The 25,644-nt window shown below is 43.8% G+C and overlaps 2 protein-coding genes across 8 annotated transcripts in view; both read left to right on the plus strand.

The window, feature by feature from the left end:
- Positions 1-3,350: 3,350 nt before the first annotated feature.
- On the plus strand, positions 3,351-22,495 carry sf3b1 (splicing factor 3b, subunit 1). Of its 5 annotated transcripts, XM_075480221.1 has the most exons (24): positions 3,351-3,438; positions 4,941-5,113; positions 5,258-5,359; positions 5,448-5,562; positions 7,571-7,650; positions 8,979-9,164; positions 9,244-9,706; positions 9,781-9,902; positions 10,788-10,985; positions 11,082-11,183; positions 12,529-12,708; positions 12,795-12,881; positions 13,187-13,457; positions 14,285-14,430; positions 14,514-14,660; positions 14,889-15,014; positions 16,667-16,888; positions 16,975-17,157; positions 17,240-17,351; positions 18,980-19,100; positions 19,378-19,509; positions 19,597-19,869; positions 21,230-21,446; positions 22,003-22,495. In XM_075480221.1, exons 1-24 carry the CDS (start codon positions 3,411-3,413, stop codon positions 22,159-22,161), a joined length of 3,945 nt encoding a protein of 1,314 aa, XP_075336336.1. In that variant the 5' UTR covers positions 3,351-3,410; the 3' UTR covers positions 22,162-22,495. The 5 variants fall into 5 exon arrangements, with proteins under 5 accessions (XP_075336336.1, XP_075336341.1, XP_075336339.1 ...); XM_075480222.1 differs by lacking the exons at positions 3,351-3,438; positions 4,941-5,113; positions 5,258-5,359; positions 5,448-5,562 and adding an exon at positions 5,644-7,225; XM_075480226.1 differs by lacking the exons at positions 8,979-9,164; positions 9,244-9,706; positions 9,781-9,902; ... (14 more) ...; positions 21,230-21,446; positions 22,003-22,495 and adding an exon at positions 7,171-7,225.
- Positions 22,496-24,961: 2,466 nt separating this feature from the next.
- Positions 24,962-25,644, plus strand: part of ankrd44 (ankyrin repeat domain 44) — a 57,174-nt gene continuing 56,491 nt past the window's right edge. For all 3 annotated transcript variants that reach the window (XM_075480227.1, XM_075480228.1, XM_075480229.1), the window contains exon 1: positions 24,962-25,434. In XM_075480227.1, coding sequence (XP_075336342.1) covers positions 25,408-25,434 — 27 coding nt within the window. In that variant the 5' untranslated portion in view covers positions 24,962-25,407. The remainder of the gene's footprint in view (positions 25,435-25,644) is intronic.

The raw sequence follows: 25,644 nt of genomic DNA on the forward strand, positions 1-25,644 counted from the left end.
CAGAATACTGAAATAACAGCAGCTCTCTTTGTGTGTTTATTCAGTAAAACTGAAATTTTTTAAAATTTTTTTCACTGAATCAGTTGAATGAAACAGCCGATATTCAGATCAGGGACTCCGACTGCAGGTGATGAAATTACAAATAAATTCTTGGGGAATTTGTGGGGAATTGTGGGAATATTCTAGCCTGGGCGAAAGCCGACTGTTGACTCTGTCAAACAGTCTGGGAAAACCCAAGAGGAATCCGTTTCCATGGAGGGCGGGACCTTACCCAGCAACTTAAATTCATTGGAGTAACAGAGTTCCCTTAACCAATCATAATGTTTAGAAATGACGTTGGTTGTGCAAGTTCATGCTTACTCTCGCGAGGCTCTAGCTGGCGAATCACGCTTCCCACATCCGCTTTCATTATACCGGTACCATTTGATAAATCAAACTTTTCCCAAAGCCAGTTGGAAGGAGAGCTACGACATCCTTGCCACTAACAATATTGAAGAGGCATTCCTCTTGCTCTTGTTTTAATTGTGTAATGCTCTCCAGAGTTGAGACAACTTCATGGATAGCTTCTAGCGTTCTTCCGTCGCCATGTTTATTTCCGCTGCGGTTGAACTACAATTATATGGACTACAATGGACTCCGCGCGTGAGTTCTGCGTCACCACTCGCAACTGTTTGCTGATTGGCAAAACACTGAGCGAACCGAGGTAGGGGGATTTGGCCAGACTATGTGCGGAGCCAAAATCTTTGGGCGGAAGTACGTAGGATGGCGTCGCCAGGCTAGGAATATTCCCCCTGAAGATGAAATAGTAGATCCCAGTGAAGATTAACGTAATATTCATGAAGCATCTTAAACCTTAAAAGAGATTTGAAGGAGGAAAAACTGTTTTCAAGCTGCAGCCATAAATTGGCAGCTTTAAAGGGATAGTTCGCCTCTTTTGACATGAAGCTGTGTAACATCCCATATCAGCAACATCATTTCTGAACATCTTCTTACCCCCTGCTGCGTCCTGTGAGCAGAGTTCCAGCCTCGTTTTGGTGTTGATGAAGGTAGTCCGGCTAGTTGGCTGGGGTTTAAAAAATAAAGCGTTTTGCTTCTCAAAACAATATGCGTTCAACAGAGTAATACATTTGCATCACAAAATGGTTCTCCAGGAAAAAGTCAGACCTCACAATCGCTTGGTACTATTTCCTCTCCCTTCGTATCACTGCCTGCTGCCGCCTGCCGACAGCCGCGCCTGTTACGCTGTTTGCTGCTCGGTCTGCACAATGTAGAAAATGTTCATAAATGATGTTGCTAATATGGGATGTCATACAGCTTCATGTCAAAAGAGGCAAACTGTCCCTTTAAAGTAATGCCAGCGAATTTGGCTAACTTTTGATGCTCTTTGACTCCCCTACAGTTGTGGGATGAAACAACACTGACAGATAAATAAATCCCACTCTGAGCCCTGCACATGTGAATTTGCTGTCATGTTGAAGAGGCAACAAAGACATCAAGCAACTAAAAAGCAACAAAAACAAAGTTGTGAACGATGCTATCTCAGTTTCAGGTCAGTGCACGTCAAAACGAGTTAAGCACATAGTTTTAAGGCTCACAGACGTCCTTATTGTTGTTCTAAAAGGCTTAGGGAAATAAAGTATCCGAAAAATAAGAAGAGATGATCATAAAAGGATCTTGTTTGTCTGTATTCATGTATATTCTAACTAAAAGAACACAAACAAGGACTGAAACAAAATCTATTGAATGACCGCACTTATAAAAGCTATTTGTTGATTGAATAAAGATCTAAAAAACAATTTAATAATTCAGCAATAAAACAAAAAAAGCTAATAAAAAAGTGTTGAAAACATGTAAAAGACAAAAAAGTAGTGCACAATGACTTAAATTGATGACTTCTTAAACTCCTGAATTAGACTTCGTAAAATTCCCTCTGGATTAATAAAGTATCCATCTATCTATCTAAATCTTTCAGCTGTGTCTTTAAAACCAAGATCCGTGTTTGTTTGTCACTGATTTTATTACGGAGGTGCTCACACCTGCGAGACGGCGGAAAAATACCACTCATGTGTTAAAGCAGCTGGATAACGAACACGTCCAGCATGTTCAGAGTGTTTGTATCAAACCTACAAATGAACAATAATCAAAGCTGAATAAATGATTAAAACAGAAATGTGTGTGTGATTTAGGTAAAACAGGTCTGCTGTTGACAAATTAAGGCTTGAAGTATCGTGTTATTCATTCATTTTGGACATTTTCAGACCTATGAGCTGAGTCAACCCCTTCTGCTCACAAAGATAAGAGTTCTCACTCTGAAATTGATCCTGAATCACTCTTGAAGTTCAGATTTAATTTCCCAGGTGAGTCAGGAGCTCTGTGTGAGTCTTTATGAATACAACTCCTGGTTTCTATCAGTCTGACGACATATCTGGGTGCATTTACACATTCATTACAAGAGTTTTTGAATAACTTCTTTCTCTGGGCCCCTCACCTAGGACCAGTTTGACTTGGTAGATCCGACCAGGGCCGAAGGTCCTTTGACAAAATAGTTTGCGGGATCAGTCAAACCTCAGATTAAGGAGGAGCAGCATGGTTTTTGTCCTGTTTGTGGAACACTTAGCAAGTGATGTCCTTAAGAATCAGAATCAGAATCAGAATCAGAATCAGAATCAGAATCAGAATCAGAATCGCTTTTTATTGCCAGGTATGTGGACACACACGAGGAATTTGACTCCGGTTACACCTCACTTTATATATTTTTTATTTTTTTCTATTTTTATTTTATTTTTTTCTTTATTTTTTTATTAATTTTATTCATATTTCATATTTAATTTTAATGATCTTTTTATAGGTAGATACCTTATACATGTTATTTTATTCTTATTTTATATATTTTTTCTTTTTGTCTATTTTTCTTTTCTTTTTGTATTTATTTATTTATATTTTTTTAATTAATTTTTATTAATATTTCATATTTAATTTTAATGATCTTTTTATTGGTAGATACCTTATACATTTTCTTTTATTCTTATTTGATATATATATATTTTTTCTCTTTTTTAAAATTCATTTTTATTCATATTTCATATTTAATTTGAATTATCTTTTTATTGGTAAGGAAGGGACAAGGAAGAATTTCACTGTACATTGTACTGTGTATGATTGTGTATGTGACAAACAAAACTATCTTGAATCTTGAACCCACTAATAAAACAAATAACTTTGCAACAGTTGTATAAGTTTTATTTTCATTTTGTCATTACTAAAATATTTCCAAAACACCCACTGAATGTGACGCTTTCAGGGATGTTGGAAATCTGGGCGGGAGTTGGTCTGAGAGCAGAGCAGCTAGAAATAGACGGAAGTGACGAACAACGCATTTCCGGTTTCAGTCTCGAGCAACCACCACCAAAATGGCGAAGATCGCCAAAACGCACGAAGGTAAAATTTGACTATAATACGAATAATATGCTCTTTTTTCCTGTGCAATTTGATTATATTATTGTGCTTAGAAATGTAGTTTCTGTTTTAGACGTTGGCGGCTTTAGTTGTTTGTTATATTCAGTTAAAAACGCGTAAAACGGCGGGCCTGTTAAAACGCAACGCGGACGGTTTACATAATGGCGCTGGATGCTAAAGAGTTAGCTTCAGTTTGCCATTTCCGTAGGTTTACACTATTTACACCCAACAACAGCTGCCATAAGACTGATCAATACGTTAATACTGTTACTAATTAAATGTTAAAGATTTATTTTTTGTAAATTTATTTGTATTCGTGTCAGTAATTGCTAACAGTTTTGCGCTTTTCGTCCGTTGTTTAACATAAAGCTAGCTAATATAGCCTCAGCTAGCTAATGTAGCCTCATGTAACAACACTTACACGTTACACCATGTAATCAGGCCTGCTGCGTAGAAAGGGCAAAGCCGAGCTTATAAGTCAGCTTCTGAGTCGATATTTGGCGGGTGAAAGCATATATTTACATATTTATTCAATGGTTAAAATGAAAATTTGGTATTTCAAGCGTTATTTTATGCTCAATCGTGGCTGATGGAAACCGAGGTTGGTTTAATTGTTCACTGCAAAACAAAAGTAGGCCATGGCAAGCTCTTGTTTTTATGATCATTTATCATATCAAAATGTGATCTTTATGCCCAGTCCACATCAGACCAGTTTTAGTTGGACACAGAAAGTTAAATTAAGACTTTATATATTGTGTTGCCAGATCTTGTGACAGAATTAAGCATCCAGCTTTATGAAAACAAGCCCGAAAGAAGCACAACAACTAAATGACCTTTTACGACGTTGAGTTTATGTATTTATTTAATAATTTATGATTTAACTTGAAAGGATTTTTCTTCCAGTATTTATATATTTAAACCCACCTTCAGCTCACGTTTCATTTATTGTGCTGCTCTGCTTTTAGGTTTATTTCTGTGCTAAACGAGATGTTTTATTTACTTAATCTGCATTCAGACCATTCCTGCTGCTAATTAGAACAGCACAATCATGGTTAGATAATAATCATGATTATTTTGATCAATATTGAGATTATTATCACGATAATTAACAGATTTGAATGGATCAGTATCTTTAAATTAATTAAAACTAGAGCAAGAAAAAAGCTGAAGACGCATTTTTTTTAGCTGACAAAACGACTCTGGTTTCAATCAAGTCTTTCTTCCTCTTATCTGTGAACATAACTCTGCTTTTAATGCACACTGGATTATTTATTTATACTGGACAAAGGCTTTATCTGGAATGTTGAATACAATACGTGTACTTACAGTTTGTAATTTATCTTTAACGGGAACATTATGAGGTCATTGGTCATGTTTCGGCCTGAAAAAGTTGATGAAAGATTTGATGACGCGTCCGGTTTAAAGTATGTATAATTTATTATTTCTTATCTTGTGTTTCTGTTTGTTTGTTTACTTTGTCTCAGATATCGAGGCCCAGATCCTGGAGATCCAGGGGATGAAGGCCTCCCTGGTGGAGGAAGAAGGGCAGGGAGTCGGCCTGGACTCCACCGGCTTTTTTGACCAGGAGATCTATGGAGGCAGCGACAGCCGCTTTGCTGGATACGTCACTTCCATCGCTGCCAACGAGCAGGAGGATGTAAGTATTGTTGTAAATTCTGTGTCCACGCGGTCCGTCTTCTTCTGTGCAGCTCGGCTGCGCCCATCCTGCACATGAGCTGGGAGAGTCTCGCCACTTTTTGGCGAGATTTGACTAGACTCGCGTCTCTCTTTCCCTCCTCAGGATGATGAAGAGGACAGTTCGACCAGCCTGCTGGGGCAGAAGAAGCCCGGCTACCACGCGCCGGTTGCAATCCTCAACGCCATTCCACAGTCAGATGAACAGGTGCGTGTTTTTGTCGCCTCGCGCACGTCGCTTGTTGAATATTCATGCTCAGTGCGTCTAAAAGCTTTCCTCCATCTTGGCGCTGCAGTACGACCCGTTTGCCGAGCATCGTCCTCAGAAGATCGCAGAGCGGGAGGACGAGTACAAAGCCCGGCGCCGACAGATGATCATCTCACCAGAGCGTCTCGACCCATTTGCAGACGGTAAATTTTGCTCCTTTTTGACGTCGTTACATCTTCCCCCTTCTCCCCTTTTTATGGTTATTTTTGTGACAACCCCCCAATGACTGCCAATGGCTTCACACGTGTAGTTCTGCTGTTCAACCCTTCGACCACAATGCAATAGCTTGCCTCCCAGACTCCATGCCTTCCCTGTGGTCCAAGAACAATTTGTGTTATTGTTTCTCCAACTTTGTAGCAAATCTCAGTGTGGGCTCATGGTTTGGTTCGGTTGGCGGGGGGGTTTCCTGTCCTGATTTGTTTGAATAAAAGCTTCATCCTGGTCTGTGTTGCAAAACAAACGTTAGGGCTACCATCCTGTTGAGTGGGAGAGGTGGTTAGGTGTCTCCTAACAGACGTGGGTCGCAGATGGGTTGTGTGGTAGTCGAAGGGTTAACAATCTGATGAGGGGATACGCAGCATGCGAGGATGAGCGTTAGCTATGGTTCAGCTGACCTGCCGATGCACTGTGCTGCTCCAAACTGAGCGCAGTCGCTGTAGATCCGAGGCAGGAAGACCACACGACATGCTCAGAGGCATCAGGGTGCAGATGCACACAAAACTCTTCATATGAATATGTGAATTGGCTCTTTTAGACATTTATCTGGGCCCTAATTTAAATTCAAACTTCAGTTTCTTATCTTTTTAAGAGGGAAAAAATATCTGAGCATCTGAATTTTTTTTTTTTTTTTTTTTTCAAAGATAATTCAGGAACAAAGTTACGATCTTAATAAAGCTTTCTCCAGCCGGAGGTAAACCTCAACCAGCTAGTTTTAAGGCCTGAGAGTTTCAGGTGTTTAGTTCATCCAAAGCCTGCATGTAGAGAGAGCTCTTTGTACAAAGTTGTTGTGTAAATATATTTTTATTTTACAACTCTCTCCTGTAAAATAGAAATATGTTATCAAGAAAAGTTGTGTACCACAATACCACAGGCCCATACTAACTGTCCTTAATTTCTCTCCTACAGCAGTACTGCTTTGCCAGTCCTGTACTGCACTCTGTTAAGGGTGCAGCAACTCATCCTGTGTAGGTTATGGGGAACACAGTGCACTTGTCAGTTTGGTCAGGGTCCTCTGGCTGCTTGTTTGGGGGGCTGTGAGGGGAATCAGATGCAGCGCAGCCACCACAAACCTCAATCTCCCCACATAGCCTCTTTTTATTTGGCTTTATCAGAACCCACCAAGTTCATTCATTCAAGTATTTGACTACATGTCTTTACTTTTGTCCTGAAAAGGAAGTCAAGATCTAAATGAGTACAGTTAACTGATTTACGGTACCGTTAGGAGCCCGTGTGGCTCTGGCGTATCAAATTCTATGTCTCAGCAGCCTTTTATTTATGTATTTGAATGTAATTTACTTCTCAGATGTAACCTGAGACTCTTGACTTCATTTAATCTGCTACATGTGTAAACAATTGGCCAATATGCACCACAGAGTCAAGTAAATTTTTATTTCTGGTTTGTGGTTTTGCCCCCAAGAAGATGCATTTGTTCTTTGAGTGCCATAAATCTTTGCAACACAGGTGGTATACTGTTGTGTGTGAGTTTAAACCCTTTTCCAAAGTGTTACTAATGGTAAAGAGAAATTTTCTAGGCTTCTTTTCTGCCGGTTGAAGTCTGACTGCAGATGGACCCTTGGCACTGAAAGTGTACGTATTCTGAGGAGCGCAGCCCAGGAGCCCTGCATCAGTGATGGCTATACTTCTTAAACCACTTACAGAAAGCACCACAACCTCAGCTCTTCTCTCTATGTATCTGCTTGTTTTTAAACTAGAATGCTACGGCTTATGTAAGAAAAGCAAATGTAAATTTGTCTGTAATTCAGTTTTATTGAGTTATTCAGCTGTTAAACAGAGCAGGAACATAAGTAAGTAGTAAGTTGGTGACCAGCCAGGCTTAGCTGGCTGTGTTTGTGCTTGCTGTGTTTGCAACGGCCTGGTGTTTCTGTGTCCTGATGAGTGTCCTTTTGTTCTTGTTGGTGCTCTCTCGCGCAGGGGGCAAAACGCCGGACCCCAAGCAGCAGGTCAGGTCGTACGTGGACGTCATGTTGGAGCAGAACCTGTCCAAAGAGGAGGTGAGACGCCACGCCGCGTTAAGCTGGATTTATAGATTTATAGCTGACCTGTGACGTCAGAATGACGTTTCACGCCTGGTGGTTGCCGTGAAAAGACGGCACAGCGTGCACCAGTCGATTTTTGTAACTTGTGTTAGCTCGATTCTTTCAATGGAAGCTCAAGAACAACCCGGAGGAATCTCAAGTTAAATAAAGTGTTTATTGGTAGTCGCACGTCAAGCACATCAGCGCTGGGCTCAGTGGAACAGAGCTCCCACATGAAATCCGTCAGACTGAGCCTCGATTTCTGAGTATCTTTTGCATTTATAGCCTCATAGGTTGGACTCGCACTCGACCGAGTATGAATGGACATGAGTAGGTTCAACATGCTTCGTCATATTCTCTGGATCAGCCAAACGATGTGTGTGTGAATCTTGCACCTGCTTTCTCAGGCTAATTGTTTTGTCATCGTGGAAAAGTACAGAGACCATTTCATTCATAATGTCTAAGAACAAAGCCAATTTTAACATTTGGCTGTGCTGAGAACGACAAACTGGATGGACCGATGTGAGACCAGGCTCAGTCAGGAGGTGCGTTTGTACAGCAGCTGTACGAAACTGCAGTGAAACAGCACAGGGAGCACGTAAACTCCCAAAACTGGTGCACAGAGATTGGCAGAACTTTGGGGAAAGAGGGAGAGTTCTGTAAGAATGTGTGGAAGAAGCTACGGGACAGATACGTGAAGGCAAAGAAGAGGGCAGAAACTCCCAGTGGGGATGCCGGGGGCTTCAAACCTTCACCTCTATGGACTGAATTAAAAAATTTAATTTATCCGAATACTGCAGCAGCATCATTGATGACAGTGTTTCTACTCTTCGTTGTTTTATATCTCCACTTTCGTGGTTGTAGAGTAGCGCTAACCTTCAGGTAGCAGCGACACCTCTGTGACGGAGAAGATTGCAACTACTGGTGCATCGACTCGCGACACCGTATATAGCCGAAAATCATTGTACGAAATCATGACGTCATCAACATCGCTCGCGCTAGCAGACGCGGCAACCATGCTAGAGGCTTTAAGTAGTTCAAAATGGCCGTCATCATTTAAGGCCAACTTGTGGAAATTTAATTTAAAAGCTTCCCTGTTTTAGTTCAGACTCAGAGAGTTGGAACTGATCCCTCTTTGTGGCTCAGTTTCTTCTGGACCAAGTTGTTAAACCAACACCAAACTTCTGTTGAGATGTCACCAGAACTTAACCTTGATTTTGTTCCTTTTCCAAAACATAAATGTGTTGTTTTTTTCTAAATAATAAGGCAGTGAATGATTGAGTTTTGTCTGTTTGTGCGTGCAGAGGGAGATTCGTCAGCAGCTGGCAGATAAAGCCAGATCAGGGGACCTGAAAGTTGTCAACGGGTCCGCGGCCACCCAAGCTGTTGCAAAACGTAAGCGTCGCTGGGACCAGACGGCCGACCAAACCCCATCCAATTCCACGCCCAAAAAGATGTCCAGCTGGGACCAGGCTGACTCCTCAGCTGAGGTAGGAGCCTCTCTGTTCCTCTCTGGTCAGCTGAACATTCGCTCTGCAGTTTCTCACTCGTGTTTCTGCTCCCTTTCAGACTCCAGGACACACCCCCGCACACACGCCCTCCAACAGCCGGTGGGATGAGACCCCTGGCCGTCCCAAAGGCAGCGACACCCCGGGGGCCACTCCCAGCAGCAGGATGTGGGACCCCACTCCCAGCCACACCCCTGCGGGCGCTGCCACCCCTGGCAGAGACACGCCCGGACACGCCACGCCCGGCCACGGAGGCGCCACGGGAAGCGTCCGCAAGAACCGCTGGGACGAGACCCCAAAAACGGAGAGGGAGACGCCGGGACACGGCAGCGGCTGGGCTGAAACGCCACGAACGGACAGAGGAGACGAGTCTGTGGGCGAGACTCCGACTCCAGGAGCCAGCAAGAGGAAGTCTCGGTGGGATTTGACCCCCGCCAGTCAGATGGGATCCTCCACGCCGCTGCTGACCCCGGGAAAAACTCCGCTGGGAACTCCAGCCATGAACATGGCGACCCCGACGCCAGGTGAGCGCCCCTCCTTTCGCCGCCATCTTTGTTCCCTTGGTGGCGCTTGTGTTAACATGGCGTCTCTTTGGCAGGACACCTGATGAGCATGACCCCCGAGCAGCTGCAGGCGTGGCGGTGGGAGCGGGAGATCGACGAGAGGAACCGGCCGCTCACAGATGACGAGCTGGACGCCATGTTCCCTGAGGGATACAAGGTCGGACATTTCTTTTTTTATTTTCTGCCTACTTTATTCACCTAAAGGTAGGGTAGGAGATCCTGGATTTTGAGTCCAGCGAAGCTGCACTTAAAATACACCGGTAAAAAGTCCCAACCCTTTTTTTCACTTTCCCCCCGAAGGCACGCCTCTAGAGTACATGAACGAGCACGAAGGTGCACGAGCGCTGTTCTGACAGCAAGCATCGATCGTTGCCGTATTTAGTATTTAGTTTATGCTAACTATGCGTTTAATAATGCTAGGTGCTAGCCAAGCTGGCTCTAGCTTAGCTTCCTGCCAAGCTTCTGGACGCGTAATTCGTTCACGGAGCAGGGTACGCGCACAGGGGGGAGGAGGGGGAAGGAGGAGCAGATTGCAGTTTGATAGACGGCATCAGAATCCAATCATCGTTAACGGTCCGTTCAGTATGATTGGATAGTGTTTTTCCTAGATTGTACGTTCTAGAGGCCACTAAAACTTTTCATATTAGTGTCAAAACTTTTAATTAATTGGTTGCAATGGGGGGTGTGAAGAGTATTTCAAGCAATATGTAAAAAAATGTTCCAGAAAAAGAACCCCTACCCCACCTTTAACTGAAGGTAACCATGTTTATGTCTTTGTTTTTGGTTTTGTTCTTTGTTTTTTCTCACTGTTATCCAGCCCGACTGGGTACACTAACCTGTTTATATAAAGTAATAAGGGTCTCTTGGATGGGTGTTGGGTTATGCAGAAAAATTCAAATGCGACTCTTTTGATGTATTGTTTACTGCAGCTGTGAATCAATAAAAATATTATAAAAGGTCGGACTCTTTGAGTTCTCCATCAGCCGCGCTGTGAGCGAATAGGAACGTGACAGCGCTGACGGTCTGTTGTCCCTCCCTGCAGGTGCTGCCCCCTCCAGCAGGATACGTGCCCATCCGAACGCCGGCCCGCAAGCTGTCCGCCACGCCCACGCCCATCGGAGGCATGACGGGCTTCCACATGCAGGTGGAGGACCGAACCACCAAGCAGATGAACGACCAGCCCTCAGGAAACCTCCCCTTCCTCAAACCCGACGACATCCAGTACTTTGACAAGCTGCTGGTGAGCATCAGATCTGTGCACGTGAAGGAAAAAAAACTCCCAAAGTCCACAAATCCCTGAAAATAAGCGTTTCTTCTCCTGTTTGTGTGATTTTAGGTGGAGGTGGATGAGTCTACGCTCAGCCCCGAGGAGCAGAAGGAGAGGAAGATCATGAAGCTGCTGCTGAAGATTAAAAATGGAACTCCCCCCATGAGAAAGGTTGGTGTGCTCAGATAAACCTTTAGGCGGGGGTCACAGTGTGGACCGTCGAACCCGCTGGGAGCAGCAGACACGAGGGTCCTCCACAGCTCTGAAGCCTTCAGCCTCTTCTAACACGCCCCCAAAACTTTATTTCATCTCTCTTGTTGTCCTTGTATAAAATTATCTGCCGCAGTTTTGATCCACGTTGGCTCGGATCATCTGAGAATCACGGCTCTGCCTCCTGAGAGGTGCAACAGCTGCCTTGAAGCTTAAAAACAAACCAGAGGCGGATAAAAAATTAGTTGGAGGTTTATCTTAAAAATAAGACGAACACGAGCCGTAACATTGCCCAGCTCAACTGTATTTAAATCACTTTTATCACTGAGGCAACACTTAAAATAACCAAAAATGTAGAGGAAACCTTATAGAAGCTCATTTAAAACGTGTTTTCAGTATAATATATACAGCGATACGTGTTTAAAAACATGTTTTTAGTCGCTGCGTACAGTTCAAAGGATCAGTATCTTTAAATGAATTAAAACTAGAGCAGAAAAAAAGTTAAAGACGCATGTTTTGTTTTTTTATTGATTGAGAAAATGTATGTAACTATTTGTACATACAAAAGAGAAATTTAAAAAAAAAAATCAACCACATAAAGTGCTCATACATAACAAAACACCACACATTGTTGGAAGAAGTACAATACTTTTTTAGTTTCCCACCCTTTTTAACTACTCTTCAGTTTGTAAATATCCTAACTACAATACACCTATATAAATATATGCCATATATACACTTCCTAAATATATAATCACAAAAATAAATATATACTACACACATATTCTTGTAAATGTAAGTATGAATATATATCTATCTAATATATAACTATCCCCATAAATAAATATATACCATATACTAATTAAATTAATATATAACAATTAACCCTATTCATATATTTATCCCTCATCGCCCTCCGTTAACATACTTCCTCTTCCATGTACTTGTTTTTTTTTTTTTTTTTTTAAACAGAATTATATTTGCACTTTGTTTTATTTCTGTCTCCAGGCTTGTTTTAAGCTGACAAAACGGCTCAGGTTTTAATACTTTAATTGTACACAAAGCTTTGGTTAAACCAGCTTTGGTCCTGTCAGCCAATTACTTTTCAGTCATTCATTCACCAGACGAGTGAAAGCAAATAATCATGATAATAAAAGGCTAATGAACAAATAAGACCAGATTAAAAATGAGCTTTAATAGATGTGTCTCCATCACGGCTGTTGGCTCTTAAAAAGCTTTATGAATCCCTTTTTAAAGCTGTTTTAGCTCCAGGGTGCGAGCGTTAAACCCTCCTCTCGTCCCTCAGGCCGCTCTGCGTCAGATCACGGATAAAGCTCGTGAGTTTGGAGCCGGTCCCCTCTTCAACCAGATCCTGCCGCTCCTCATGTCGCCCACCCTGGAGGACCAGGAGCGCCATCTGCTGGTCAAGGTCATCGACCGCATCCTCTACAAACTGGACGACCTGGTCCGACCATACGTGCACAAGGTGGGCTCTTTGTTTCAGGCACTTAAACGCTTTTCTTTGTGTTTTTTTTATCTCTGATAAGCTAACTCTGTCCTCTTTGTGTGCAGATCCTGGTGGTGATCGAGCCGCTGCTCATCGATGAGGATTATTACGCCCGAGTGGAAGGCAGGGAGATCATCTCTAACCTGGCAAAGGTAGCGTGGAGCCTCTTTCTGTCCCTGTTGGTCCCAGTTATGATGTGAAAAGAGAGTTTTTGGCGAACTATTCTCGCCTGTTCGACCTGTCGGTGGTCAGATCAGGGCTAGTCGTTCGCCAGATTGTTACCAGCACGAGAGCACGCAGACCTGGCGCTCACGCCTGGTCTGTTCTCATTCTGCACCCGCTGGGTACAAACTGTCATTCTTTAACCCGCTCACCTGCTGTTTATCTGAGCTGTGACTCTCATTTACGCTCATAAACGGGTCGCCTCATGTTCGGCCTCTCCGTCTCTGTGTCTCAGGCTGCCGGTCTGGCCACCATGATCTCCACGATGCGACCCGACATCGACAACATGGACGAGTACGTCAGAAACACGACGGCCCGAGCCTTCGCCGTGGTGGCCTCGGCCCTCGGCATCCCCTCGCTGCTGCCCTTCCTCAAAGCCGTGTGCAAGAGCAAGAAGTCGTGGCAGGCTCGGCACACGGGCATCAAGATCGTGCAGCAGATCGCCATCCTGATGGGCTGCGCCATCCTGCCTCACCTGCGCAGCTTGGTGGAGATCATCGAGCACGGTCAGCTTATTTACAACCAGACGTTTGATTTATAGTCCTAAACTACATGATTAATATTAGGGCTGGGCAACGATTAAAATGTTTAATCTAATTAATCACATGATTTCCCTGATTAATCACGATTAATCGCACTTGTACGCAGAATCCAAAAATGAATCCAAAAGTAGCGTATAGCTTTTAGCATTTAGCTTTATTTTAAATGTGCTGCCATATGAATGAAAGTGCCATAACATTTGTTGTGCAAACACACTTTTAACATCAGCATCTTTCTGTAGTTTTTATGTAGAAGCCTCGCTCCACTGTCTGTTTCCTTGAATGACTTGCTGCTATCAGTTGTGTGTTTTGCCTTTAAGTGATATTTTAGACTGGAACTACTACGCTGAGAAGACCATTCAACTTGGCAGAGTTTACAGATGACTTTGGTTCTGTCGACTCCGCCGTCTGGAAGAACTTTAACATGAAAATGGCCGAGTAAAAGTTCCGTACCCTTCTCCATGTTTGGTGGATCCGCCGATTACTTTCTTTTCCGGTTCCACAGCAGACAGCAACAGACTTTTACAAAATAAAAATAAATAAGTCTTGCCTCGGACGGCCCTGTGCTGCGTGTCGTTCCCCCTCCCTCTGCTTCCTGTCTCTCTAAACTTTCCATTAAAGGCACACAAAAAAAAAAAACCTGCGTTAATGCGCGATAAAAAATTTATCGGCGTTAAATAATTGCAATAATAACGAGTAAACTCGCCCAGCCCTAATATAGATCTGAAGTTTTATCGGTTAAAAACGACCACCGACCCGGTTGAATCTTAATAAGTGACTGTGTGCTGCTGCAGGTCTGGTGGACGAGCAGCAGAAGGTGAGGACCATCAGCGCTCTGGCTATCGCTGCCCTCGCCGAAGCTGCGACGCCCTACGGCATCGAGTCCTTCGACTCGGTCCTGAAGCCGCTGTGGAAGGGCATCAGGCAGCACAGAGGAAAGGTGAGACCCGCTGACCGAGTCCAGTTTAAAAACCTCGATCATTCAGATCCAGAGTCTGAACTCCAGCCTGTGTGTGTCACCAGGGACTGGCTGCTTTCCTGAAAGCCATCGGTTACCTGATCCCTCTGATGGACGCAGAGTACGCTAACTACTACACCCGAGAGGTGATGCTGATCCTCATCAGGGAGTTCCAGTCTCCGGACGAGGAGATGAAGAAGATCGTGCTGAAGGTAAGAACCGCCCTCCTGTCAGCTCCCCGCGGCTCATTCTCGCCTGTTCGACCTCCTCGTGGTCGCAGCAGGGCTAGTAGTCCGCCAGAGGAACACCAACACGAGAACCAGCAGAGGGACCGGCTGTAGCCCTCTGTTCTCACCCTGCACCCGTTGGTCACATCCGCTAACCGATCCGAGCGCCCCGAAGAAACGCTCACCGGCGCTTCTTTCTGTTTCGTCTCGCAGGTGGTGAAGCAGTGCTGTGGCACCGACGGCGTGGAAGCAAACTACATCAAAACCGAGATCCTGCCGCCCTTCTTCAAGCACTTCTGGCAGCACCGGATGGCTCTGGACCGACGCAACTACAGACAGGTCAGACAGACAAGTTTCCTTCCTGGTTGTTTTAGATGTTCCAGTGAATATTATCTATTAATGAGGCACGTTTGAACTCTGAACTCAAACTCAAAGTTTGTTTCTTGTCAGTTTTAATGTTGGTGACTCATACTTTATTATTATTTTCATGTGTTTTACTGTACAAAACAACATTAACACTGGCTGTGTTCGAAACCGCATACTACATACTTCCATACTGCATGCTTCCATACTGCATGCTTCCATACTGCATGCTTCCATACTGCATGCTTCCATACTTGCATACTGCATACTTGCATACTGCATACTACATACTACATACTGCATACTACATTGAGCAATGCACTTCCGGTTATTTTCACAAAATAAAATACCCGTTGCCTTTTATCATAGGGAAAGCCATTACCATACAATTGGTGCTTTTGTTTTGAAAACAGGAAGTGAACCTACCCTCGTTGTAGCTAGCTTGAAACTGCCGTTTTGACAGGAAATGACGATCGGCGACGCCACGTTACGTTGCATCTTGGGTAGTTTGAGTGTGAGTAGTAACCTCATGATGCATACCAAACATTTCAGAGAATCTAGTATGCATCCGGGAACTTAAAAAAAGTTAAAGTTAGTAGGAGTAGTGGGAGAAGTATGCGGTTTCGAACACAGCCAATGAAACACGACCGACTCCTCGTCCTGAGATGCCTGTTAAAGGATAAGACCGGTTTTTTGACATTGGGCCCTTGATTTCACATTATAACATGATGTTCTACTCACCCCTGCTTGTTGTTGAACATTTGGAGCTGTTCCAAAGATATTCGAGAGGCGTCTGGCTGCTCTCTTGAGATATTCGGCCATGAAACGGTTTCCTATGGGCAAGCGTATACAGGCACAAACTATGCTGTTTATAATTTATTAATTACTCTACACTAGCACTGATAACGTGGAGGTGCGTCGCTTACTTAAAAAAATCCGGGTTATTGTAATTTTGATTTTTTTTTTTTTTTTTTTTTTTTTTGTCGTAAAGTGGGTGTTACTGACGTCCTCCTCATGCTACTTCCACAGACAGCCCACAGACCTGCTGCCTATTTATTCATTCGGCTAAAATTCAAAATTAGTAACCCGGATTTTTTTAAGAAGCGACGCACCTCCACGTTATCAGTGCTAGTGTAGAGTAATTAATAAATTATAAACAGCATAGTTTGTGCCTGTATAAACTTGCCCATAGGAAACCGTTTCATGGCCGAATATCTCAAGAGAGCAGCCAGACGCCTCGCGAATATCTTTGGAACAGCTCCAAATGTTCAACAACAAGCAGGGGTGAGTAGAACATCATGTTATAATGTGAAATCAAGGGCCCAATGTCAAAAAAACGGTCTTATCCTTTAACTCCGGTTAGTTCAACGGTCTCTTATAAACTCAACTATCATCCTAAATGGAGCATTTACGACCAAAGAAAAGAGACGAGCTGCATCGTGCAAACCAAAAAAGATAAATATATTAGGAGACTTTCTCAGAACTCCCGGACTTACACATAATACCTTTAGTCTCCTGATGGTGGTATCGAACATCCAATCCAACTTTATTTATAAAGCACATTTAAAACTAGAGGGTTGAGACGACCAGCAGGGGGCGCACTGACACATTTCTTTTTCTGTTCCCAGCTGGTGGACACCACGGTGGAGCTGGCCAACAAAGTGGGAGCAGCGGAGATCATTTCCCGCATCGTAGACGACCTGAAAGACGAGGCGGAGCAGTACAGGAAGATGGTGATGGAGACCATCGAGAAGATAATGGGGAACCTGGGAGCGGCCGACATCGACCACAAGCTGGAGGAGCAGCTGATCGACGGCATCCTGTACGCCTTCCAGGAGCAGACCACCGAGGTGGGACAAAGAGCCGCTGCCCAGGGATTCGTGTCCGGGTGTTTTCCTTTCCTTTGGCCTAATTTCTCCCCCCTCTGCGTCCGCAGGACTCTGTGATGCTGAACGGCTTCGGCACGGTCGTGAACGCCCTCGGGAAGCGCGTGAAGCCGTACCTGCCTCAGATCTGCGGTACGGTGCTGTGGCGTCTCAACAACAAGTCGGCCAAAGTGCGTCAGCAGGCCGCGGATCTGATCTCCCGCACGGCCGTGGTGATGAAGACCTGTCAGGAGGTAAAAACGCTGGCCGTCACAGGTGACCATCGTGTGACCGAGACTCTGAGCTGACGCTGGTTTCTGCCGTTTGTCGCTGCAGGAGAAGCTGATGGGGCATCTGGGGGTGGTGCTGTACGAGTACCTGGGAGAGGAGTACCCCGAGGTGCTGGGCAGCATCCTGGGAGCGCTGAAGGCCATCGTCAACGTCATCGGTACGTCCGGGAGGTGGCGTCGTGTTTCAGACGCTGAAGCCGCAAAAACATTTTAGTTCATTTAAAGGGACAGTTCGCCTCTTTTGACATGAAGCTGTATGACATCCCATATCAGCAACATCATTTCTGAACATCTTCTTACCCCCTGCTGCGTCCTGTGAGCAGAGTTCCAGCCTCGTTTTGGTGCTGATGAAGGTAGTCCGGCTAGTTGGCTGGGGTTTAAAAAATAAAGCGTTTTGCTTCTCAGAACAATATGCGTTCAACAGAGTAATACATTTGCATCACAAAATGGTTCTCCAGGAAAAAGTCAGACCTCACAATAGCCGCTTTCGGACAGACCGTTCTAAGAAAGTAGTTATCAGAACTACCCTCCTCGAATTTCGTTCTGATAACTATCCTTCCCCAGCGGAACTGTTTCAGTCTGCATTCGCACATGAGTCGGGACCTGATAGGGACTGATGCGGCGCGCGCAGCCGTCTGCTTCAGTGACGTGTTAGCCGTTAGCCGTGTAGCGCTACATTCAAACACAAAACAAAACGGTAAAAGTAAGGAGAGTAGAAAAAACACCACCAAGAAGCTAATATGGAGAGCGGAGAGGCCATCGTGTTTATGGTCTGCATGATGGTGATATTAATCATGGACGATCACATCAGGCGTCTAATATCGAGGCTGGAAAAGCCCACAGAGAGAGTCAGGAGATACTTTTTCATTTCATGAAGGAAGAAAGGAGAGCAGAGCGCTGCAGACAAAGGAGACAAAGTGTAAGTTAACTTATTAAACACCCGCCGGTTGTGTCTGTGTCATATGAGGAGACATTTCAGCCGTGATAGAATTACATGGGGCGTAGCTACCGACCACCACACACCTCCGTTAGATTCATTCTATAGAACTATGAAAAGACCCGACCTCGGAGAAGGAGCTAAATAGTTATAGGAACTAAGGGAGAAAGCCCCGAGTTCCTGTATGTCCGAACACGGGAGAAAACGGCCCCGCGGATTAAAAGGTTATTAGAACTGCCAAAGGTTCCTACAGTCCGAAAGCGGCTATTCTCTTGGCCCTATTTTCTCTCCCTTCGTATCACTGCCTGCTGCCGACAGCCGCGCCTGTTACGGTGTTTGCTGCTCGGTCTGCAGGGTCTACAATTGTGAGGTCTGACTTTTTCCTGGAGAACCATTTTGTGATGCAAATGTATTACTCTGTTGAACGCATATTGTTTTGAGACGCAAAACACTTTATTTTTTAAACCCCAGCCAACTAGCCGGACTACCTTCATCAACACCAAAACGAGGCTGGAACTCTGCTCACAGGACGCAGCAGGGGGTAAGAAGATGTTCAGAAATGATGTTGCTGATATGGGATGTTACACAGCTTCATGTCAAAAGAGGCGAACTGTCCCTTTAAAGCTGCCAATTTATGGCTGCAGCTTGAAAACAGTTGGAGATGAAATGTGACCCCAAAAAACACTTTGAAATAAAACCCGTCAACCATCCAGAAGTAGTGATGGAAACAAGATAAGATGAGTTTTGTGGGACTTAAAGCTCGTTTTTTTTCGGGGGTTTCTTAAAGATCGGTTTGTCGTCCCCTTTTCAGGGTGATTAAAAAACGATTAATGGCCGCTCTCTCTTCAGGTATGCACAAGATGACTCCCCCGATCAAAGACCTGCTTCCCCGTTTGACTCCGATCCTGAAGAACAGACACGAGAAGGTTCAGGAGAACTGCATCGACCTGGTGGGCCGGATCGCCGACAGGTCGGTGGAACCTCCGCTTCAATCCATCAAACTTTATTCACACAGCAGTTTTCTTTCTTTTTCATTATTATTTTTATTATTATTTGTAATTAACTTTTTTTTTTATTCCATATATCAATATTCCATATACATTTTTCCACCCGTATATTACGATACAATTGGTGCTTTTGTTTGAGAGTAGCACTCACTAAAATTGACCCTTGAGGGACACCAGAATGAATGAATGTGCAGGATAATGTGTCGTCGGAGTCTGAACGCACCTGGTTTGTGTTTTTAGGGGAGCTGAATACGTGTCGGCCAGGGAGTGGATGAGGATTTGTTTTGAGCTTCTGGAGCTGCTCAAAGCTCACAAGAAGGCGATCCGCAGAGCCACCGTCAACACGTTCGGTTACATCGCCAAAGCCATCGGGTGAGTAAACGCCCCCTCCTCCCTGTAAAGTCGGGTGTACAGGCTGTAAATGTGACCTTGATCTCACCATTCCTGCTCTCCTCGCAGCCCCCACGACGTCTTGGCCACTCTGCTCAACAACCTGAAGGTCCAGGAGCGTCAGAACCGAGTCTGCACCACCGTGGCCATCGCCATCGTGGCCGAGACCTGCTCGCCTTTCACGGTGCTGCCGGCGCTCATGAACGAGTACAGAGTGCCCGAGCTCAACGTGCAGAACGGCGTCCTCAAGTCGCTCTCCTTCCTGTTCGAGTACATCGGGGAGATGGGGAAAGACTACATCTACGCCGTCACGCCGCTGCTGGAGGACGCGCTCATGGACAGGTGAGCCGCCACCAGCTGTATTTAACCTTCCTCCTGATCCGGGTTCGGTCTTCAGGCTAAAAGCTTTAAGTTTAAATGTTTAATCTAATTAATCACATGATTTCCCAGATTAATCACGATTAATCGCATTTGTACGCAGAATCCAAAAATGAATCCAAAAGTAGTGTATAGCCTTTAGCATTTAGCTTTATTTTAAATGTGCTGCCATATGAATGAAAGTGCCATAACATTTGTTGTGCAAACACACTTTTAACATCAGCATCTTTCTGTAGTTTTTATGTAGAAGCCTCGCTCCACTGTCTGTTTCCTTGAATGACTTGCTGCTATCAGTTGTGTGTTTTGCCTTTAAGTGATATTTTAGACTGGCCTTTTATTGTCAGATACACAGAACAACAGAATCGGACTGGGCGCTGAAATTCTTAGGACATGACACCGTACAGCAGCTGCCATAACATGCCGTAACATGTCATGACAAAAGTACTCTAACAAAAACAGTAACAATAAATAGGCAATGTGGATACTAAATATGCATTTTACGCTAATTACAAGAGCTATACTGAACATATAATTTATTTTGAAATATGTGCTTTTATGTTGAAACAAGTAAAACAGGAAGTAGCGCCGGTTAGCTCAGTGAGCTTCACACCTGTAGCGGTGATGTTACTTGCTAGTTTATTTTAATTTTATTACTCCATTATTCGTGGCCGAGTAAAAGTTCCGTACCCTTCTCCATGTTTGGTGGATCCGCTGATTACTTTCTTTTCCGGTTCCACAGCAGACAGCAACAGACTTTTACAAAATAAAAGCCTGTGAGCAACAGACTTTTACAAAATAAAAGCCTGTGAGCAACAGACTTATACAAAATAAAAGCCTGTGAGCAACAGACTTATACAAAATAAAAGCCTGTGAGCAACAGACTTATACAAAATAAAAGCCTGTGAGCAACAGACTTATACAAAATAAAAGCCTGTGAGCAACAGACTTATACAAAATAAAAGCCTGTGAGCAACAGACTTATACAAAATAAAAGCCTGTGAGCAACAGACTTTTACAAAATAAAAGCCTGAAAAAAAATGTGTTTTAAAAAAAAAAAGAAATTTAATTAATAAAATAATAATAAAAATAAAACCTGCGTTACTGCGCGACAAAAGGTTTATCGGGGGATAAAGTATTTTTCTGTTCTATTCTAATAACGTTGGAAAGAATCGGTCTGAGCACAGAACCCTGAGGAACTCCATCTTTAATTTACTCCATAATCTCTGAATGTTGGAGTCATTTACAGATGTTTGTTGTTGATTTAAAGCTCATTGCGGTCGTATCAGAGCCGGTTCTGACCTTTCTTCCCCCCCCTCCCCCGCAGGGATCTGGTCCACAGACAGACGGCCAGCGCCGTGGTCCAGCACATGTCTCTGGGCGTCTACGGTTTCGGCTGCGAGGACTCCCTCAACCACCTGCTGAACTACGTTTGGCCCAACGTCTTCGAGACGTCGCCTCACGTGATCCAGGCGGTCATGGGCGCCCTGGAGGGCCTGCGGGTGGCCCTGGGGCCCTGCCGCATGCTGCAGTACTGCCTACAGGTGAGTGCCGCCGTTGGTTTGAGGGCTCGGGACACGAGACGGGGGGGGTCGCAGTGGGGTTTTTTTTTTTTTTTTTTTTTTTTAACATGTTTATTGCACATTTTGTTCATTTAAAAACGGTGAACAACATAGAACAAGAAGGTACATACAAGAAGAAAAAAAAGCATAGCAATAAAAATTATTAAAATGAAATTAATAAATAACTGGAAGGAGAAAAAAATAAAATGAATAAATAATAATATAAATGTGTATACTAATTCAGCTCTTCATTCCAGCCATCTACTTCAATGTCTTTGAAGTGTTTTTCAAGGAAATTACAGAAAACCTTCCAGATTTTCCAAAACCTGTCAAGCTTATTTTTTGTGGTGTAGCTTATCCTTTCTAAAGCCAAGTAAAAAGACATCCCTGTTAGCCATTGTGAAGTGGTACAAGGTTTATCCCTTTTCCATGAACAGGCTATACATCTTTTAGCTTCCAGAAAACGAATATTGAGTAAGGATTTTTCATTTTTGGAGGTCCGCAGTGAGGATTTACCTGAACTCGCTTCTCTCTGCAGGGTCTGTTCCACCCGGCCCGGAAGGTGAGGGACGTCTACTGGAAGATCTACAACTCCATCTACATCGGCTCTCAGGACGCCCTCATCGCCCACTACCCGCACGTCTACAACGACGACAAGAACATGTTCGTCCGCTACGAGCTGGAGTACGTCCTGTAAATACGCGCCCGCCGTCTCCCCCTCCCTGGCTGTCTCTATCCCCGCATGCGGGTCGGTTTTTTTATTTAGCGGCGTCGTCCCGTTCGGCGTGAAGGAAAGGAACCCTGTAGAGTCTGTATTTTTTATTTGATCTCTTTGTGTTTGCTGTAAGGAGCGTTCCAGGTCAGACGAGCGTCGCGTTAGGAATGCAGAACTTTCATCACCTTTTAAATATCTGGATTATTTTGTGTGTATTGATTATTGATAGTTCCACACCTCCTTCATTTTCACACCTCCTCTGTTCTTCTTCAATCCATGCTTTATTTAACCAATTAAAGGTTTGTGTATAAAAACATCTTGCTGTCTGAGTGCTTTTTTTAAAATTATTTCTCTTCTAATCTTTTATTCCATCTGTAAACCTCCGAGTCGCGTTCACGTCACTAAAGAGTGAAATTTAGGAGTGAAAGGAGCCCGATTGCTGACCCAGATTCTCCTGCAGGCTGCTGATCTGTTCATTTATGCTTCATTGGAGATGCACACTCTCGTTTATTATGGTTTTTCATAATAAAACATCTCATTTTTATCTTTAAAACTAATACAAACGGGTCACTTTCTTTTATCTTAACAACAAAACCAACTTTCGTAGGTTCACTTCCAGTTGGAGCAGGATGTTAAAGGGTTAATGTAACAAAATGTATTGAGAAGAAACAGATAAAACTGCCTTAAGAGAAAACGTCTAACCTTTTTATATAAAAAAAACAAACAAACAAACTTGGATTTAAGGACTTTGTTGCCCTCAAAACAGCCCAAATTATGTTTTAGAGCAATAAACCAGTGATTACCCCACAATATAAAGGCTGTTTGACTCCTTTTTCAGTTATATTAACCTTTAGCTTGTTGGTTCAAATAGATAAATGTGTTTTTTCATGGAAATCTGTGCACCTTTAACCAGATTCTGCCTCATTTGCATATTAAAACATTGTGTAAAGCAGATAAAAGTGGTTTGGAGCTCAGACTCCTTTGTGCACTGATTGGTTGTCGAGTCTTAGACGATTAAAGACATGAAACTAGTCTTTTATATCATATTTTCCCAGATGGGCTCTTCAAAAGATGAATAAACACAACAAAGATCAGATTCACATCCAAACTACAGACGGATGCAACAAATATACAAATTTAAAAGTCTTATTTCATGGGAAACGGAGGTTTTAAAACAGTAAAAACCCCTCACAGGTGTCCTCGCTCTGACCTCACAGTACCTGCTGCAGGTAGAGAAGTCTGTGGGAGGTTCTGATGTTTCCAAACCGGGAAATAATGGAAAATATTTACACCGATTCCATAAAAGACTTCATCGTTTTTCCTCTCCACATTGAAAACCTGCAACTTCCTCACAAAGTTCAGGTGTTGGCGGCTCTTCTTGACCTCTGCAACACCCTGAGTGGGAGTATCGCCTCCTGGATCTGAGCCATCAGAACCAGGCGGATCCTTTATAGGATGGTTCCTGGACCATATCAGCTTCTTTCTCCACATTTCTTTGTACAAATCGAGAGAAACGACCGAAAACCAGAAAGGAAGACGAAGGCGGAATACAAATCTAATATTTTTGATCTGTTTTTCCAAGTCAAATGTTTTATAAATGAGCCTTTAAATGAAGTCTCTGGGTTGTTTTCCTCCAGAGTCGGCACAGTAAATGCTGCTTCCTTCCTTTATAACCTTTGGAATGCATCATGAAAACAAAGAAACTATGAAAAATACATGAAAACTGTTCCTGATAACAGCTGCTGTGTGATGTAGAACTGATGCTGCGGGGACAGAAAGCCCCCGTAAGGCTGGTTAAAACTGTAAAATATCACAATGTCCAACAGCAACCGAATGATCACCAATAACATCCGTTTAATCCTTTGACTTCCTGTAAATTCTGTATGACGACATTTTCAATCAATCTTTATTTAAAAAGCACTTTGACGAACACAAAGGTTTTATTTATCATAAAACCTTTACTGTTATTCTGGTGTTTGTTTTTAATGATCAATACAAGTTTCCATACACATAAAGTAGAGATGTTTGTTTGTTTGTTTGTTTGTGTGGATATGATGTTTACATGTCAGCGGCCGATCACTAGCTAAAGGTTTAATATGTTTTGTGGTATTTTCTGTTGTTTAATTGTTGGTTGTTTTGTGTTTTCTTTGCAGTGATTTCTGTTTAGTTGTGTCTGTTTTTGAATTATTTAGTGTTATTGATATTTCGTTTTCTTTAAATGTTTTTTAGTATTTTGTTTTGCTTTTTGTTGTGTATCTATTTCATGTTTCTTTCTGTTTTTTCTGCTCTTTGTGTTATTGTTTTTCTCCTTTTTGTTGTGCATCTATTTCATGTTTTTTTTTTTTTATCTTTGCATGTGTTTTTTTCTGTTTTTTAGTATTTTGTTTTGCTTTTTGTTGTGCATCTATTTCATGTTTCTTTCAGTTTTTTCTGCTCTTTGTGTATATAGTTTTTCTCCTTTTGGTTGTATCTATTTCATGTTTTTTTCTGTGTTTTTGTTGTCTTTTGTGTTATTATTTTCCGGCTTCTTGCTGTGTTTTGTGTAGTTTTCGCCTCTTGTTTGTGCTTTTGGAACCTTTGAGCTCCCGGGTCGGGTCCTTGGGGCCCACATGACCCCGCACCAAAGGTCAGACAGCGGACTGTGGAGCCTCGGCTCTTTCTCACCCACAGATCTCTCTCTGTTGGCCGCCTGTGGCCGCTGGGTGGCAGGCTTGAGGGGCTTGTTGTTGATGCTGAGGAAGCTTCGCCTCCACTTCTGCATCTGAAAGAGGAGAGAAGCATCGACTTCCTGTGTGATCTCCGTTCAGCTGACTTCACCCCGGCTGCCTCTGCGAGGTTTCTGGCTCCGCAGACCGGGCAGGAGGGAGCTTTCTGTGGGTGGTGTAGGGCTCCGAGAGCCGGCCGGGACCTCGGTGCAGCAGCAGCGGCAGAACCAGCGGCGGCAGCGCCCGTAAATGTGGCTTGTTTACACCGGAGGGTCGAGCCTTTCCTGCCTCCCTGCGACTCCTTGCGGCCGCCTCGGCTGAGCAGCGCCGCCGCAGACAGCGTCAGCGGAGCGGGGTTGATGGCCGCGGTGCTCGGCCCGGCCTTCATCATCACCACCATCCGTCTGGGAGCCTGTTAGGGAGCCTCAAAGCTTTCCCGTCCAGCCTGCCTCCGGTCCCGCGGGAGGAGCGGAGAAAGGCGGCGTCGGAGCGGAGTGGATGTGCAGCCGCAGTTGACCCAGAGATGGCTGTCCTCAAGCTGGCCGACCAGGTGAGACTCAGCCGCTAGCAGCTGTTAGCTTAGCATCAGAGCCGCAGCATCTCTGCTGCTCTGTCTGCCTCAGATGGCTTTTAATGTCCTTGTTTGGCTTTGTGTCGCCCCCTGGCCATTCAGTCTGATGTACAAGCCGAATATATATATATATATTTATATATATATTAATAAAAACACCTTTTTTATTTTTATTTTAACAAACTGTGC

This window comes from Odontesthes bonariensis, chromosome 12, assembly GCF_027942865.1.
Source record: "Odontesthes bonariensis isolate fOdoBon6 chromosome 12, fOdoBon6.hap1, whole genome shotgun sequence".
Lineage (NCBI taxonomy): Eukaryota > Metazoa > Chordata > Actinopteri > Atheriniformes > Atherinopsidae > Odontesthes > Odontesthes bonariensis.